Source organism: Macrosteles quadrilineatus, unplaced genomic scaffold (assembly GCF_028750875.1).
Source record: "Macrosteles quadrilineatus isolate MER2022 unplaced genomic scaffold, UCM_ALF_1.0 Scaffold_1__1_contigs__length_201487025, whole genome shotgun sequence".
NCBI lineage: Eukaryota > Metazoa > Arthropoda > Insecta > Hemiptera > Cicadellidae > Macrosteles > Macrosteles quadrilineatus.
Genome location: NW_026542594.1, coordinates 41525270 through 41541001, shown reverse-complemented (window position 1 = coordinate 41541001; position 15732 = coordinate 41525270). Strand labels below are relative to the sequence as shown.

Below are 15732 nucleotides of genomic sequence, written 5' to 3'. Positions count from 1 at the left end.
GATAAAGGTGTTATCGTGAGAGTAGACACTCCGACTGACTGGTGTTCACCTCTTGTCATTGTCCCTAAAAAGGACAATTCAATAAGACTTTGCGTAGATTTTACTAAACTTAATGAGAGTGTTAAACGAGAACTATATCCTGTGCCCTCTGTAGACTACACTCTGGGACAATTAGATGGTGCTAAGGTGTTCTCGAAACTAGATGCTAACTCGGGTTATTGGCAAATACCCATAACAGAAGAAGCTTCATATTTCACTACTTTCATCACACCTTTTGGAAGGTTTAGATTTTTACGACTTCCTTTCGGGATTTCCACTGGTTCAGAAATATTCCAGCGTCAAATGTCTGAATCACTTGAAGGCCTTCAAGGTGTTGTTTGCCATTTCGATGACATAACTATATACGGGAAAGATATGGAAGAACATGACAAAAATTTACATCGTGTTTTGTGTAGGCTCCAGGAAAAGGGCTGGACACTTAATAGATCAAAATGTGTGTTCCGGCATGACAGTATCAGTTTACTAGGCCACCTTGTAACTAAAAATGGTATTAAGCCAGATCCCTCTCGTGTTGAGGCTATCCAAAAACTCAAGACGCCAACTAATGTTAAAGAACTAAGGAGAATTCTAGGTGTTGTCAATTACGTAGCCAAGTTTATTCGTAATTTGTCGACCATAGTTCATCCACTACATGCTTTACTCCAAAGAAATACAGAATTTGTTTGGGGGCCTGATCAAGACCAAGCTTTGGAAAAGATTAAACTGTCATTGATGTCCGAACCGTGTCTCGCTACAGCATTTCTAAAGAAACCTTCCTCTCAGCGGATTCCTCGTCATACGGTATTGGAGTTGCACTACTTCAGCTTCAAGAAGATGGAACTAAACGTCCGGTGGCCTATGCTTCGAGAAGTTTGTCATCAGCCGAACGTAATTGGGCTCAAATAGAAAAAGAAGCTCTAGCGATTGCTTGGGGATGTGAACGGTTTGAACACCTCATTTTAGGGTTGCATTTGCATATTGTGACAGACCATAAGCCCTTGCTCTCCATATTCAAGATAAAAGACTTGGACAATATTACTCCCAGGCTTCAGAGAATATGACTCCGACTGATGAGATATACGTATGACATTACCTACACGCCCGGTAAACAGTTGATTTTGGCTGATGCACTGTCTCGAGACACAGAGAACTCTGAATAGGAATGGGAACTTACAGAGGAAATCCTTGCTTATATACAAAACATTGACTGACACTACTCTACCATCAGTTTCGGATGAAAGGTTGCGAAAATAAATCAAGAAACTATGAAAGATGAAACTCTAAAACATGTGTCACAGTATTGTGTGAAAGGTTGGCCAGAAAAATCTAAGATTCCAGAGGATGTATTGCCCTACTGGTATCATAGAGAAGATATAAGTGAGCAAAATGGTATACTTCTCTTTGGAAGTCGTATTATAATACCAAATTCTCTAAGAGCTAATGTACTAAGAAGTATTCATGAAGGACATCAAGGCATAACAAAATGTAGATCTTTTGCAAAATTGACTGTGTGGTGGCCTCGTCTTTCTCAACAAATCAAAGAACTAGTAGAAAATTGCAAGACATGTGCAGAAAATCGCGCTACGAGAGCAGAGCCGCTGATACCAACCCCTTATCCGGATAGACCTTGGCAAATAGAGGGTGCCGATTTGCTGAAGTGCAAAGGTCACTGGTATCTCTTAATCTCAGACTATTATTCCAGGTTTATGGAGATTGCTAGACTAAATGACTTAAAAATGGGCACTATTGTGACATATACAAAGTCAATCTTCGCACGTCATGGTGTACCTGAGACGGGTGAGGTTCATAACTCCAAGTTTTCATAACTCCAAGTACTTTTAAATACAACATTTCATAACTCCAAGTAAAATTATGTCCAAGTAAATTAAAACAAAAATATCATAAGACCAAGTTTCATAACTCCAAGCGTTCATAACTCCAAGATTCATAAGTCCAAGTTAAAATAAAACCAAGTAAATTAAAATACAAAATTTCATAACTCCAAACGTACAGATTTGCAAGGACCACAAGTCCAAGTTTCATAACTCCAAGTGACAATGGGTACAGTCCGTGCAGGAAACGATAACGTACGCACACACATGCACCCACTACACACACACACATGCTGGAAGAGAGTTTCCGATGTTGGCGAGACTATTCGAAGTGGTGCGTTCCCTGTCACTTTGCACGTTCGTCTAAATTGTAATACAAATAGTGAGAGGATGAAATTTACATATTTAAATTCTGCGTAAACTGATGTTTAATACTATATAAGTACAATTTAGTTCGTGCAGATGATTAATGTTTAATAATGGAAAATATGAAAAGGTTGTTCAATGTAAACATGAAAAAGTAAGCGAGCGAGGATTTTTTTTATTTTTTGGTCAGATGAAAACTGTCAGCGAGAAAAGTATAGATAATAAGATGTTCTTCAATTTTTGTTCCAAACATTTTTTCGTAAGACTTTTAGTTTGTCCAATAATCGACTAGATGACCACCACGAGGTATGAATGAATTAGTTTACGCGCACGGTATTTTAGCAATTGCCGTCTTGTCTTCCAACAACAATATTAAGGAAATACAGTATTAGTTCACCTTTTAAAATTTCTAAACTATGAAAAACATTTAGTCTTAACTTCTTCAGCTGTATGTACGAAATTTCAAATTTTTTTCTACATAATATTCGTGGTGCACAACGCATATAAGTCGTAGTGCCTTTTTTTCCACTATTTTTCATCTCCTATTTTTCGGGAAAAAATTACACAGGATTAATCCAGGTTAAGGTTTCATCTTGTAGCATTCATTTGTAAATATAAAATTTGATTATAGTTACAATTACTTGTTCCCTCTGTAATCAACCTTTAACTTAGGTCTACAATGGAAACTCCATGTACAAATTCGAAACTTAAATTTATTAATTATAATACAAAACTGATAGTGAAAGAAAAGAAAAGGGGGTTCACAATAAATTGTACAAACAGTGGGAGATGAATTTACTTTAAAAACTTTAGGCTAGGCCTATTACAATGGTTTTAATTATTTAGGTTCAATGTTATAATTTACAATTGTTACACCTCATAAATCTTTATTCCGTAACAAATATGAGAGTGTATGTTAGCAAAGTAAATTGTACGCAAAATGTCTGTAGTGCATAATGGGTTTAATAAAAAAAATACCATATTTAATGTTTTAAAAATACTATCTAGATTTGTATGATCCAAACAAGCGGATATAATCTATGGATAGGTCTAAACATTTGGATTTCGAGACTAAATTATCATAGAAATATGTTTTTGAGTAAATACATCTATACTTAATACCAGATTGTTTTATTTGAGTTAAATAGAAGGCATTTATCATTTAGGTATTATTTAAGTACCTTAATGAGTTAAGTACTTTAATATAAGAATTGAAGTAGTCCAGTGGTCAAAACTCGACCACAATCCAAAATAAAATATGAACTTATCTATATTCATCCCACGCTGAAAATCAAACATGTGATGATTGTGTACCAGTCTTCATTTCTGTATATTTATCGTTGTTATTGCGTCACCAGAATTTTAGCTCATAATCCAAATTGTTAGTTTTTTTTTATGTTAAATTCGTTTTCGTACTTATTTTTTCATCATTTTTTAATTTATTAAGTTGTTCTGTTTATCTACAGGAAAATATGTTTCTAACAGTATGCGTAGATTTTCCTTGCGATGCACACGAGCTGAGAAAAGGGCCTTAAAGAAACATATTTGCCTATTAATATATAGATATAGCTAATACTTGTCATGCCAATAAGGAGAATAAATAAGCAGACACAAGAAGGATCTTATTTAAGAAACATAATTTAATGTAGGCTATTCTAATAGCCAGTGAAATTTATTTTTGAAAACTTCACAAGAGAGATAATAGTAATAATAATCGAAAGTATATAGTAAAATTAGTGGAATTCTGTTAACTGCCGCAAACATTTATCAGTACTGTTCACCTTCGTACTGTAGTACTGGCTCATCCCTTGCTTTGCTGGATACGTTACACCCACAGATCTGTAGTCTTATGTGGACGGGCAAATGTTAAAAATTTTTAACAGAGACCACACACCTCCTTTGTTTCCCTAGTTGGAACACATAATTCTTCATCCAAACTCTATGGTTCTTGAGAGTCACTTAATTGTATACACAACATATGTAAGCAATATCAGTTGTGTGTTTTTAGCTAATTTCCCATATAGGGAATAAGCTATTACCGTAGTACTCATGAGACACCTGGACCCGGACCGAATAATTTTCGTTTTGAGAGCCCTAGAGGCCAAAAACACCATCCGTTCCTTTTTTGTTACATTTTTTTGACAAATTAAAATATGATATTATGGAGCTATTTATGTTGCAAGCGCTAATAAGTGGATGATACTTAAATAATTTGTAGAGAACGGATTGTCCAATTAATTTGTTTGTGGCGTCAAACCATATGTTTATGAGAGTAAGGAATCTGTTACCAATACTAACTAGTGTACATTTTGCTCGAATTCGAGCAATTGCAAGGTACTGGTATTACAGAAATTATTTCAAAAACAATAACAGTAATATTTACAATGAGTTTAAAAGAGTCAACTCAAAGCTTACTGGTGTGTATCATAAGGAGATACTCACGATGTACATAACAGTAATCAACATTTCCTGTAAATATTTTATCATATTTCATAACCTGTTATTGCTTTTTAATGTTTTCTACAATCATTTCCTGACTTATAGCCGCATAAGGTTGTCCATGTTTATCTTCGTTATTGATAAACCTATGCATGCTACCACCCTTGTCGCCAGCAGTAAGTTTACAAATTTCATTAATTCTTTAATAAGGATAGAATCTGTTTTCATCACCATAAGGACTTCCTGTTGTCTGTCACAATTTTATTTGTTCAATTGGTGTATTTTTTGTTTAGTTGCAATAACGTTAGTTATATTTACCTGAGAAAATGCAAAGTTAAAGACCTTCTGTTGTTCAGTTGATTTTTGTTTCCCTTAGCATTATATGAATACTAATTAAAAGCCTTCAGTAAAATGTTGGTAAGGGGCTCTTGGATATTTATTTAGCTTTAGAGGGCTTTCCTCTGCAATGATCACAAAGTTAAGTCCATGTTTCCTAATAAAATTTGTAGCACTTCGGCTAACATCCTCGTTCATAGTTTGTAGGAAACTGAATCTTGTAGGTGTTCTTCATTATACAGGATAATGACGATAGTTAATTCTTTAAAAAAATATTATCTCTATTTCTTCTACTAGGGGGCGTTCTATGACTTTTAATGTTTCAATAATTTGCAAATGGGTTCTTTCAATGATTTATTTTTTACAGATCTAATTTTTGTATGACGCTTTTCCTTGAAATGTAGCTTAAATATTGACAGCAATTAAATTATACAGCTGATCAAAATGTAAACAATTATGATCTTCATAAGGATAACATGGGAACCTTCAAAGCCACTGGGGTAGAGCCCAAGGGACTTTTTCAAATCCAGTTCAAGGCCAGTTTGCAAATCTACGCCACACGCTCTTTCCAATGATACGTCAATGTATAAAATCGGTTAAGAAATGACAGAGGAGTTCAACCGACAAACTTCGTGTTCGCGTATTAATTATATAGATATACGTATCACGTTTCGTTTAGCCTACAGGCAGGAAATGTCGCTCATTACGAAAATATTAATTAATTCTTTTAATAATGACTCTAGAGAAGAGTTAGAAAATTAAAAGGTGTAAAACAATACAGCTAACAAAAGTGGTCCTGTAACATTTGGTCATAACTTGAACCCATATGACATTATGGATCCTTTCATGTTCTGGAATTGATGGAGAGTTGCGTGGAGGGGCGAGCAGGGGCGTGTGGGACTTTTTTAGTATCCATACTGGCAACCTGCCTGCCGCTTACTTCAAATTGTCAATGTTACCAACATGACGTGGCTTCCGTGCCCCGTCTTCTTAACTGCCCGTTTAAAAAATGTAAATTTAAGTAAGAAAGGCCTATAAATATAAATATAATATAATAAAAAAAATATTAATATAAATATAAATATAAATTAAAATATAAATATTGCATATAAATACAATCAAATTAAATGTAAACGGTTATGGCAGTTTACCAAATAAAAATATAGGCATACTGCACATCAAACTTGAGCTTAGAATGTGCATATTTGCTGAATATTATAGGTATGGACTAATTTCTCAGGTCCCCATAGGCCGATTTCAACGGGCTACGTCTGTTATGCTTTCGCAGTTTGAATAATTTAATTCTGTATATTTAATGAAAGAGCTGGGCAATGCAATTAATTGGCGTTTGTTTTATTTACTTGAAAAAATATGTTTTTGATGCTAGGAAATATGTTGTAGGATTATGTTCGGACAAAAAAAGGTTGTACAAGTTTTGTAAGAGTATTGCTCACAGTTTTATTTGTAATGTATATAGTAATAACATATAAATAGGCATGACTCAAATTGAAGAAATGTCATAAAACATCTTATTGAATGAAACAGAAGCATTGATATCGAGGACCTTATTTGTGTTATTGCTACACTAAGGTATGTTGTCATAGTCTTTCAAACTGAAACATACGGTCTCGGTTATTGGAAGTCCTAGGGGTAACAATGTTTCTTGCAACACAAAAATCATGAAAATATGTCAAATGGTTATTGATTAGCATCGTGAAATAAATCACTCTGTGACGTTTTAATGTATAGTGTACATGTTGCTCGAAATCGAGCAATTGCAAAGAAGTCAAGTAGTTATTCAAAAACAAATAACTTATTTGAAAACGAATGAAAGTCATAATTTCCGACGAGTTTAAGACTCAACTCATAGACTACGTACCTAACAGTTCCATATAATAAACATTTCTTGTAAATATTTGATCATTTTTCAACATCTTATATGGTTTTTAGTGTATTCTACAATTTTATTCCACTTGTAGCCACATTATTTTGTTCATGTTGATCTTCGTCAATAATAATGTAGTCAGCATGGTACTACCCAGTGTCACCAGTACGTTTACAAATTTCAGTAATTTTTCATAGCGATAAAATTTTGTTTACATTACTTAAGAACTGCCTGATTTTCTGTATAACCTCTCTGTCACAAATTTATTTGCTTTAATTGGCATTAATTTGTCTAGTTACTGTAATAACGTAAGTTATATTTACCTAAAAAATGCAGAATTGAAAGGCCTAATGTTGTTCAAATGGTTTTTTGTTTACCTTGAATGTGAATAATAATGTGAATAATGCGAACCCTTCAATGAAAGTTTTATTGGATGTAGTAATATTATTTTAAAATCACTTGATTTTTATGATAACATTATAATGCCTTTGCCTTTCCAGTTTAATTCGGCCTTAGAGGGGGTTTTTCCAATCACCATCACGTTGTGTTTGGTTGTCAAAATTGTAAGGCCAGATTGAAAATCTACGCGACACGCTCTTTCCAATGAGACGTCAATGGATAATATCAGTTAAGAAACGGCAGATGAGTTCAACCGACAAACTTCGTGTTCGCGTATTAATTATATAGATCCTATCAAACTGGAAGGAAATCGTATTTTAGCCGTTTTCGATATATAGAGGATTAACAACCATTAGTAATTGAACGGCGCAAAGCGAAGCTCTTATACTACTCTCCTCTTTTTGTTTTACAAATACCTCTTGAACGGCTGAAGCGATCTACACGAAATTTAGCACGATTATAGTAACCAACCATGGGAATGTATAAATCTTAAATGGTACAAATTGGACCACAGGGCTTTTCCCTACGTGAATTTATTTTTTTGGAAATTTAACATGGGCCTTATGGGTTCATTGGTTGCTATGACTTTATTTGCGAGATAACACTAAAAATGTAAACAAGAGTCGCCACATATGTTAGTCAAAGAATCATTTAAAAAGTACATTACCGTATAGGACACAGAAAAAGGGAAGAACAATAAGATTAATATCATTGAGCATAATTTACTACAAAATGAAAACAACCAATAATTGTGGTCGCCGGAATAAGGCTGAAACACCTTTGACTTTAAATAATCTAAATATCCATTACATTTGAACCAAATATAAGCCTACCATTGAGTTATATTTCCATTTAACTTGCAATTCCAAGTAGGCTTTCCATTTCAGTGAACTAGACTTACAATTAAATAATGCAGACTTTGAATAGGTACTGCAATAATTAGGACTTCCATTAATATGAACCGAAGATACCACTGAGTTTAGATGCTGCAAGTAGACATTCCATTGACGTGAACCAGACGTAACATTGACTTAATATACTGCGAATCGGCACTCCGTTTATTGGAATCAAATTAACCATTTCTTTGGATCCTGCAAGTAGACAATTTATTTATGTGAACGATATGTACCATTGAGTTTGTATACTTCAAGTAAACAATTCGTTTAAGTGAACCCGACGTATCATTGACTTTGAATGCTGCAAATAGGCATCTTATTTATGTGAACCAAATGGACCATTGACATTGGATACTGCAAGTAAATTTCTCATTTTTGTGAAGCTGGTGTACTATTGATTTAGGATACAGCTACTGCAAATAGACATTTAATTTATGAGAACCAGATGAAACATATATACTTTGAAGTAGACAATACATTTAATTGAACCAGACTTGTAATTGACTTTGAATAACGAAATTATACATTTCATTCATTTGAAACAAAATATATACTAATGAGATTGGATACTGCAAGTATACATTTCATTTACGAGAAACATGTGTAACATTGACTTTAGAAAATTATTTGATTATTATGTCTGCTATCTGCTCAATATTGCAAGCAGACAACTGCATTGTACACCTAGTGTAAATTACCTGAAATGTAAAGTTAAAACTGTGAAACACAGGAACGTTTCTCATCCAAAGTCCCCGTGCGATCTCTAGTGTTCACTTGGTAATACATGTGTATTACAAAGTATAGGGTGTTTTCAACTCCCCACGTGAGTGTTAAGGTTTCGTAAAAAGTACAAGTTCCTGTATAAGGTAATGTTTTTCTTTTTGCGAAAGACTCTAAAAGTAATGAAAGGACATTTTTTATTTACATTTATTTCGATAACAAACAAGTGTTTTTGACATATAAATAAATTTGTTTGCACAAAACTTGTGTGTATTACGATCCCCCCCCCTCTAAAAACTGTTTTTTAGTAGTACATTTTAGGGAAAAATAATACCTTTACCATTCACAGACATAATATAATCTTTTAAAAATTATATATTTTCCGGGTAGTACATATGCTAGTTATTCAATATCAAACAGTTCAATGACAAAATACATATTTTTTAATACAACAAATGGTTTATATGCAAAACTTGACCAAATACACACACAAATTGCAGTTGGTAAAAGAAATATATTATTTACATTGTATAACTTACAAATAAATAACTCTTTCATATTGGAAACAGTATACAGTAAAATAAACTTAAATAACAACAAAAAATGTTATTTACCAATTATTAGTGTTAATACAATTATAACAAATATGTAATAACGGGGTGTCAAAAACACCCCACGTGAGTACATACGTTAGTAAAACCCGCGCGAGTAGTTAAAGGTTAAAGTACCTTTAGCATAGAAGTAAGAAGTATAGCAATTAATTAATCTGTAAGTATATAACAAAATTACATAATCGTTTGACAGGCGACGGTAGGTATATAGATACAATGATGCGGCAAAGGCTGCTGACAGTATTACAGCGGAGCGGACAGCGCAGGAACTTGTGGCGCTGACTGTACTACACATTCCACTTGGAGATATGAGACTCCACTCAACTTTTGGAGTTATGAGACTCTGGTTTAATTTTTACTTGGACTTATGAAACTTTGGAGTTATGATCACTTGGACTTATGAAACTTTGGAGTTATGATCACTTGCACTTATATTTTTCTTGGAGTAATGAAATTATCCCTTTTCGGGTACTTGTAGTTGTGAAACTTTGGATTAAATATAATTTGGAGTTATGATCTCTTGGACTTATGAAACTTTGGAGTTATGATCACTTGGAGTTATGAAACCTTGGAGTTTATGAGATGATCCCCCTGAGACAGTGAGAGCAGACTGTGGTTCTCAATTTGACTGCTGTCAATTCAAACAACTTGGTCGTGATTATGGATTTAAATTGATTACATCAAGCCCAAAATTTCCACAAAGCAACGGCTTCATAGAAGCGCAAGTAAAAAACTTTAAGTTCCACCATAGACTAAGCAACACAAGTAGACTCCTCATCCCATTGTAAATTTTGAAGCTTGTTTTTTGCATCTAGTTCATGTACGTCCACACTGATCGCTAGTGTAGACAACATTTTGTTTCTATTATTTTAGGGTTATTTTCATGATTTGTGCTTTACTATTTGGTTATATAACTAGGAGACCAGTTATTGTTTATGATTATATCGTTTTATTAGGTTAAACGAGGTTTTAAATGACTGCAATAACAAGAAACAAATTGTAAACAAAACATAACCTCTATAGTTGGACGTACAGAACTAACAATAAAATTGGCTTCAGCTGTTCCATTAGGATGAACTAATCTACTAAGGGAGTATGTTTTATCTATGGTTCCACTTAGAAAAAAGTGATGATCCCTACAAAATGCTACTGATGTTAAGAGCAACCCCTCTGGAAAATGGGAAGTCCAGCGGAATTACTTTTCGGGAGAAGGATCCGCACTCATGTTCCGATAATGTCTGATCAACTAATACCCTATCTGGTAGACACTGAAAAGTTAAGGGAAAAGGAAGAAGCAAGAATTGATCGTCAAAAGATTTATTTTGACAAAAGACATAGAGCCACAGAATTGCCTACTCTACCTGATGGAGCTTAAGTCCATATAAAGGACAGGAATCAAGAAGGAACTATATTAAACAAACATCCTGCACCTCGATCCTATATAATTCAAACGCAAGATGGTTGTTTGCGGAGGAACAGAAGATCACTGCAAAGATTTAGCACTACTATGCCTTCTGATCAACCAGCACTGCAGACCAGTCCCTCAGAAAACCTGGAAAACCTGAGAAGATCAGAACCATCGCAGACAAATCCTTTAGCGAATCTAAGAAGATCAACAAGACAATTCAAACCTACCCGGAGGTTCGATCTTTAAAGGGGAGATGTGTTGTTATTCATATGTGTTTAAAAACATATGGTGTTAGAATATTATTTGTTTAGTTTTTGTTGGTAAACATTCTGAATCTGGTTTATTGTAAAAAAAGCTACCTAATAAAGTATTTGTCTTATTAAAACTATATTTTAATTTAACTTGCGATAACACTACAATAGCCGCATTAGGTTGTCCATAATAACGATTATAAATTAAAAAAAAAAACATTATTTCTATTTCTTTTCCTTGGTGGTGTTCTATGACTTTCCTATGATCCATAATTTTCTTTTTCGTATATCAATTTATCCAGGCTTTCTCGATTTTTTCCATTGTAATATTTACAGTCAACCCAAATTCAAATAGTAACTATTTCATTTCAACCAAGTCAGTAAATGTTTGGAGCAAACTGGTAAATTAGCGAACTCATTGACTGTTTACAATTAACATATGTTCTTCTCACTTTTAATTTCTGACAACAGCTGGAGTTTCATAATAATTTTTGTTTCCCATGTTAATCTTATGGAGAAATACGAAACTTTAAAGGGCCCCAGGGCCTCACTCTCTAATTATTTTCCCAAAAAGAAAGTTTCCTGCGCAACTTCACGTTACTCTCTTTCCAATGACACCAAAAACATGTCAATCGGTTCAGTAGTTTCGGAGGAGTAATTGTCACAAAAAACCTGCTTGCGTATTAAATAAGTATATAGAATATAGATTCTGCAATAAATTTGAAGATTCACAAACAATGGTTTCATGGAAAAACACTAATATTCAATTATAGAGCTCTATGCTTTGTATCAAGAAGTTGGTAGAAGATAGGAAATATAGGCTAAGTTTTAGACCAATCTCTGATATTTAGCAATAACAAAATTAAATAAAACTCTTCTTAAAGTATTGGTATTCTAAATAGGTACATAATGGTAAGTGATTTAAGGATTGTTTAAGGTAAGAAAATTAATATCAATTACAGATGGTAAAATTATTTATTCAAAACAAAGAACCACTGATGAAGAAACTGCAGATTTTCTCCTCAAAAGTTCCTGAAAAAGAAAAAAAAAAATGAATAAATATGAGCTACAGTTAATATTTAAACATTTACTTACCTTTTATCGAACTATAAAATGTTGAATGGCCCAATAAAATTTTGATTTTGAAACAATAATATCAGGGCCAGTTTTAAACATTTTTTTTATTTGAAAGCAAACAACATTTCGGGCCCCCCTCTCCCCCATAAAAATCATATATGGCAGTCAGTGCCAGATTTTGGCAAAATCACTGCAAAAGGGGGCCACAGCGTTTTCCACTAAAACAATTTTCAGAACAAAAAATGAACTTTTATTTTTAAATTAATTATTTGCAATGATTGCGGGCAAAGATCAAGAATGATATGATAGGTTACGTACCTTTTTATTCCGCCTCCAGTCCTTAATATAGTAAAGGGTGACTAGATTCGGGTAAAAAATGACCCATGTCATCAAATTGATTGGTCCATAAATCCGAGAGAAGTCCTATAACGAAGACTTTTGTCCCGTTACTAGTCACTCCCCAAACCGAAACTAGTCACTCTTGACCTATATTAAGGACTGGAGACGGAATAAAAAGGTACGTAACCTATCATATCATTCGTAAATCAGACCTGGTGGCAATAATGTTCAAAGATCAAGATGTCCCCTGATTGCAAGGAGACTTTCATGTCAGGTGACTTAGTATCAATCAGGTGCAGAGTAAATATTATGTAAAAAAAAATATATGTTTCTTGCACTTAAAAAAACAAAAATCATTTTTCCAATACAGTAACTCTGATTACCTGAATCAAATGGGACCTCGTTCAAGAAGTCAAAATTCGGATAGTTGGATTTTTCCGAAATTGAGGGTATTTTTTATATGAAATACTTCATTCAGATTTTTGAGCCAAACCGAGCATATCATTAAGTGAGCACCAAAAAGATTTTTGTAATTCAATTATATACTACCTCGTAGCAGGGGTAACACTGCCCGCTAGAAGTCGGAAAAAAAACATAAACATAAGCATAGGTTGATATTCACATCAAAGCAAAGGTCTTTGTTAGACAATAAAATGCTGCAAATTTGAGTTCAGAAGAAATACTGAGTCAAAAATGGCAACCATTCAAAGAGGCAAATCAAAGTAATCTTTGAATGGCTGCCATGTTTGACTCAGTTACAGTCCATTTGAGTTTGGGTTTGCGACATTGTATATTACTAACAAAGACCTTTAATTTTCTGTGCATATAAATTATCAATTTATGCATACGTTTAAGATTTTTTCTAGACTCCTAGCAGGCTTAGCAGGTAGCTAACATATCACTGGATATAGTGCAGTAGAAATAGTGTTTGAGGTGGAACTAATTGCAACAATTATTCCAGTTAGAAATGGTAGGTAATACACTTATAAAAAACATACTTATAGTATACATTTGTACTGTTACGCAAAATACGGTTTTTTGGCCGCCATTTAAAAAAAGTGTAAAATTTTAAATTATTGTTAAAAAATCTGGCTTGGTATCAAATTATAGAACATTTCATGCTGGAAAAGAACATAATGGTTGAATTTAAAATATACTGTTAACAGTGATGCACTATGGGCGAAAAAAGGTGCGTTTAAAAACGTGGCATTTGAAAAGTTTTTTTATTTATAAGTTATTTTATACTTTTAAAATGTGTTTTTTTTTTCATTTTTGACCCTTAAAACGTAAAATTTTCCAATTTCTCTCTAGACCTTTTAAAAAAAAACAAATAGTTAAGTATATCAAAGGGTTTTTGTACGATTATTGGTAACGGGGAAAATTCAAAAAATTGGAAATTTAAAATCCCCATGTTATCTATACTATTATATAAAAATCTAATGGTGTCTGTCTGTATGTGTGTTACTAATAGGTGCAAAAACTACTGAACAAACTGGGCTAAAATTTTACAAAAATATAGTTACCATACCAAGTCCCATTATAGGACTCTTCACATTTCGATACTGACCGTAGGCTTTGCCCCTTTGGCTTTAAAAGTTCTGAGGTGAAGATTTTAAAAGTAAATATTGATTGGTCTCCATGGCTGCGATGAGAACACTAACAATGTTTGTTTACATTTGCTTTGACATTTAAATGTAAACAAGAAGAACTGCTTAACTGCATATTTCACAATTTCAGAGAGCTGATACAGAGAAATTAAATACAGTAGAGTCCCGCAAACTCGGCGTAATGTGGACTGGAAGGGTGCCGAGTTTGTGAAATGCCGGGTTATCGGGAACTAGGGTTAAAAATAAGAACAATACAATTGGTAAGCTAATTAACTACCTCTTTTATTTATATTTATATTACAAGTCAGTATTAAGTCATCAGATATAGTAAAACAAATCATTTGTACGAGCTGAGAATGATTTGACTTGTGCTGGGTTGAGTTCCATGTTCGGACTCAAAAAATCACCAATTTTCTGAGCCAGATGATGGCCGAGTTATCCAGACTGCCGGGTTATCGAGTGCCGAGTTTGCGGGACTCTACTGTATAATATTTTCTATAACTATGAGGTAGGTTTATTTTAATTTAACCTTTTATCATGGATTATTTATTCTAAAACTATGTCAATGATTATATAAAAAAAAGATTCTATAAGCGTTGCTGTATCAACTCCCGTTATCAACTCCGGCTCTGCTTTGGATTTTTTTTAAACGTCTAAGTTATGAAAATACAGTAATGTTATTAATATGATTTCATGGAAACAGTATGAAAATTACAATGAATTTGGAGGCTACTTTAAATAAATTCTAACTGCTTAACATGTGTTAGATTAACTTAACATAACTTGCACATCACATTGTTTTTTTATATGTATATTTAGGTAAATTAAGTTATTGTGTTTTGCTAAACCTATGCATAAATTAAACTAAAGAATATCATCAATAACTAAATTGTACGTCGTTGATTTTTGTTATTAAAAATCTGTTGTATATGTGTAACTATAATTAATTATCAAATGGTAATAAACATAGCTTTCAGTTCACATTTACTTTATTTGATAAATTTAATATTTGTGTTTTGCCACACCACTGATTAAATTAAACCAAGGAAAATGTCATAAAACTAAGCAGTAGCCTACACAGTGTTCTTTTGTTTCTAAAATCAATGAAATAGCTGTTACTATGTTTACTTAATGGTAAGTGTGAAAATGTAAAGCCATTGGATGATGGAACTGATTAAAAGAACTTGTTTGTATATTAAGTTGTTTGTTGATATTTTTGTATAGTAGAATCAGAGATGCAATGGAACATATACTGTATTTGCTATTACATTTTTTAGTCCTTGATGCTTTGATAATCATATTAGTTTTGTCTGCTGTCTTTAATGCTAAATTATTTGTTTCAAATTTTTTATAGTACTTATAGATATAGTTTCTTTAATATTTCAAAAGACTGTATTGATAAGGCATATATTACAAGCCATAATAGCAATATTTCTAAAGTTTATAACAGCTGACTTAGTTTTGCTAATGATTTATTGTGAGTGAAGAAACTGAAACGGAAGAATTTTTGTGATTTAATATAAAGAA

The 15732-nt window shown here is 33.0% G+C and overlaps 1 protein-coding gene across 1 annotated transcript in view; it reads right to left on the bottom strand.

Annotated features, from left to right (window-relative positions):
- Positions 1-12138: 12138 nt before the first annotated feature.
- Positions 12139-15732, bottom strand: part of LOC128982823 (40S ribosomal protein S21) — a 59290-nt gene continuing 55696 nt past the window's right edge. The window contains exon 5 of the mRNA XM_054401840.1: positions 12139-12214. Within this exon, the coding sequence (XP_054257815.1) occupies positions 12205-12214 (10 nt within the window). The 3' untranslated portion in view covers positions 12139-12204. The remainder of the gene's footprint in view (positions 12215-15732) is intronic.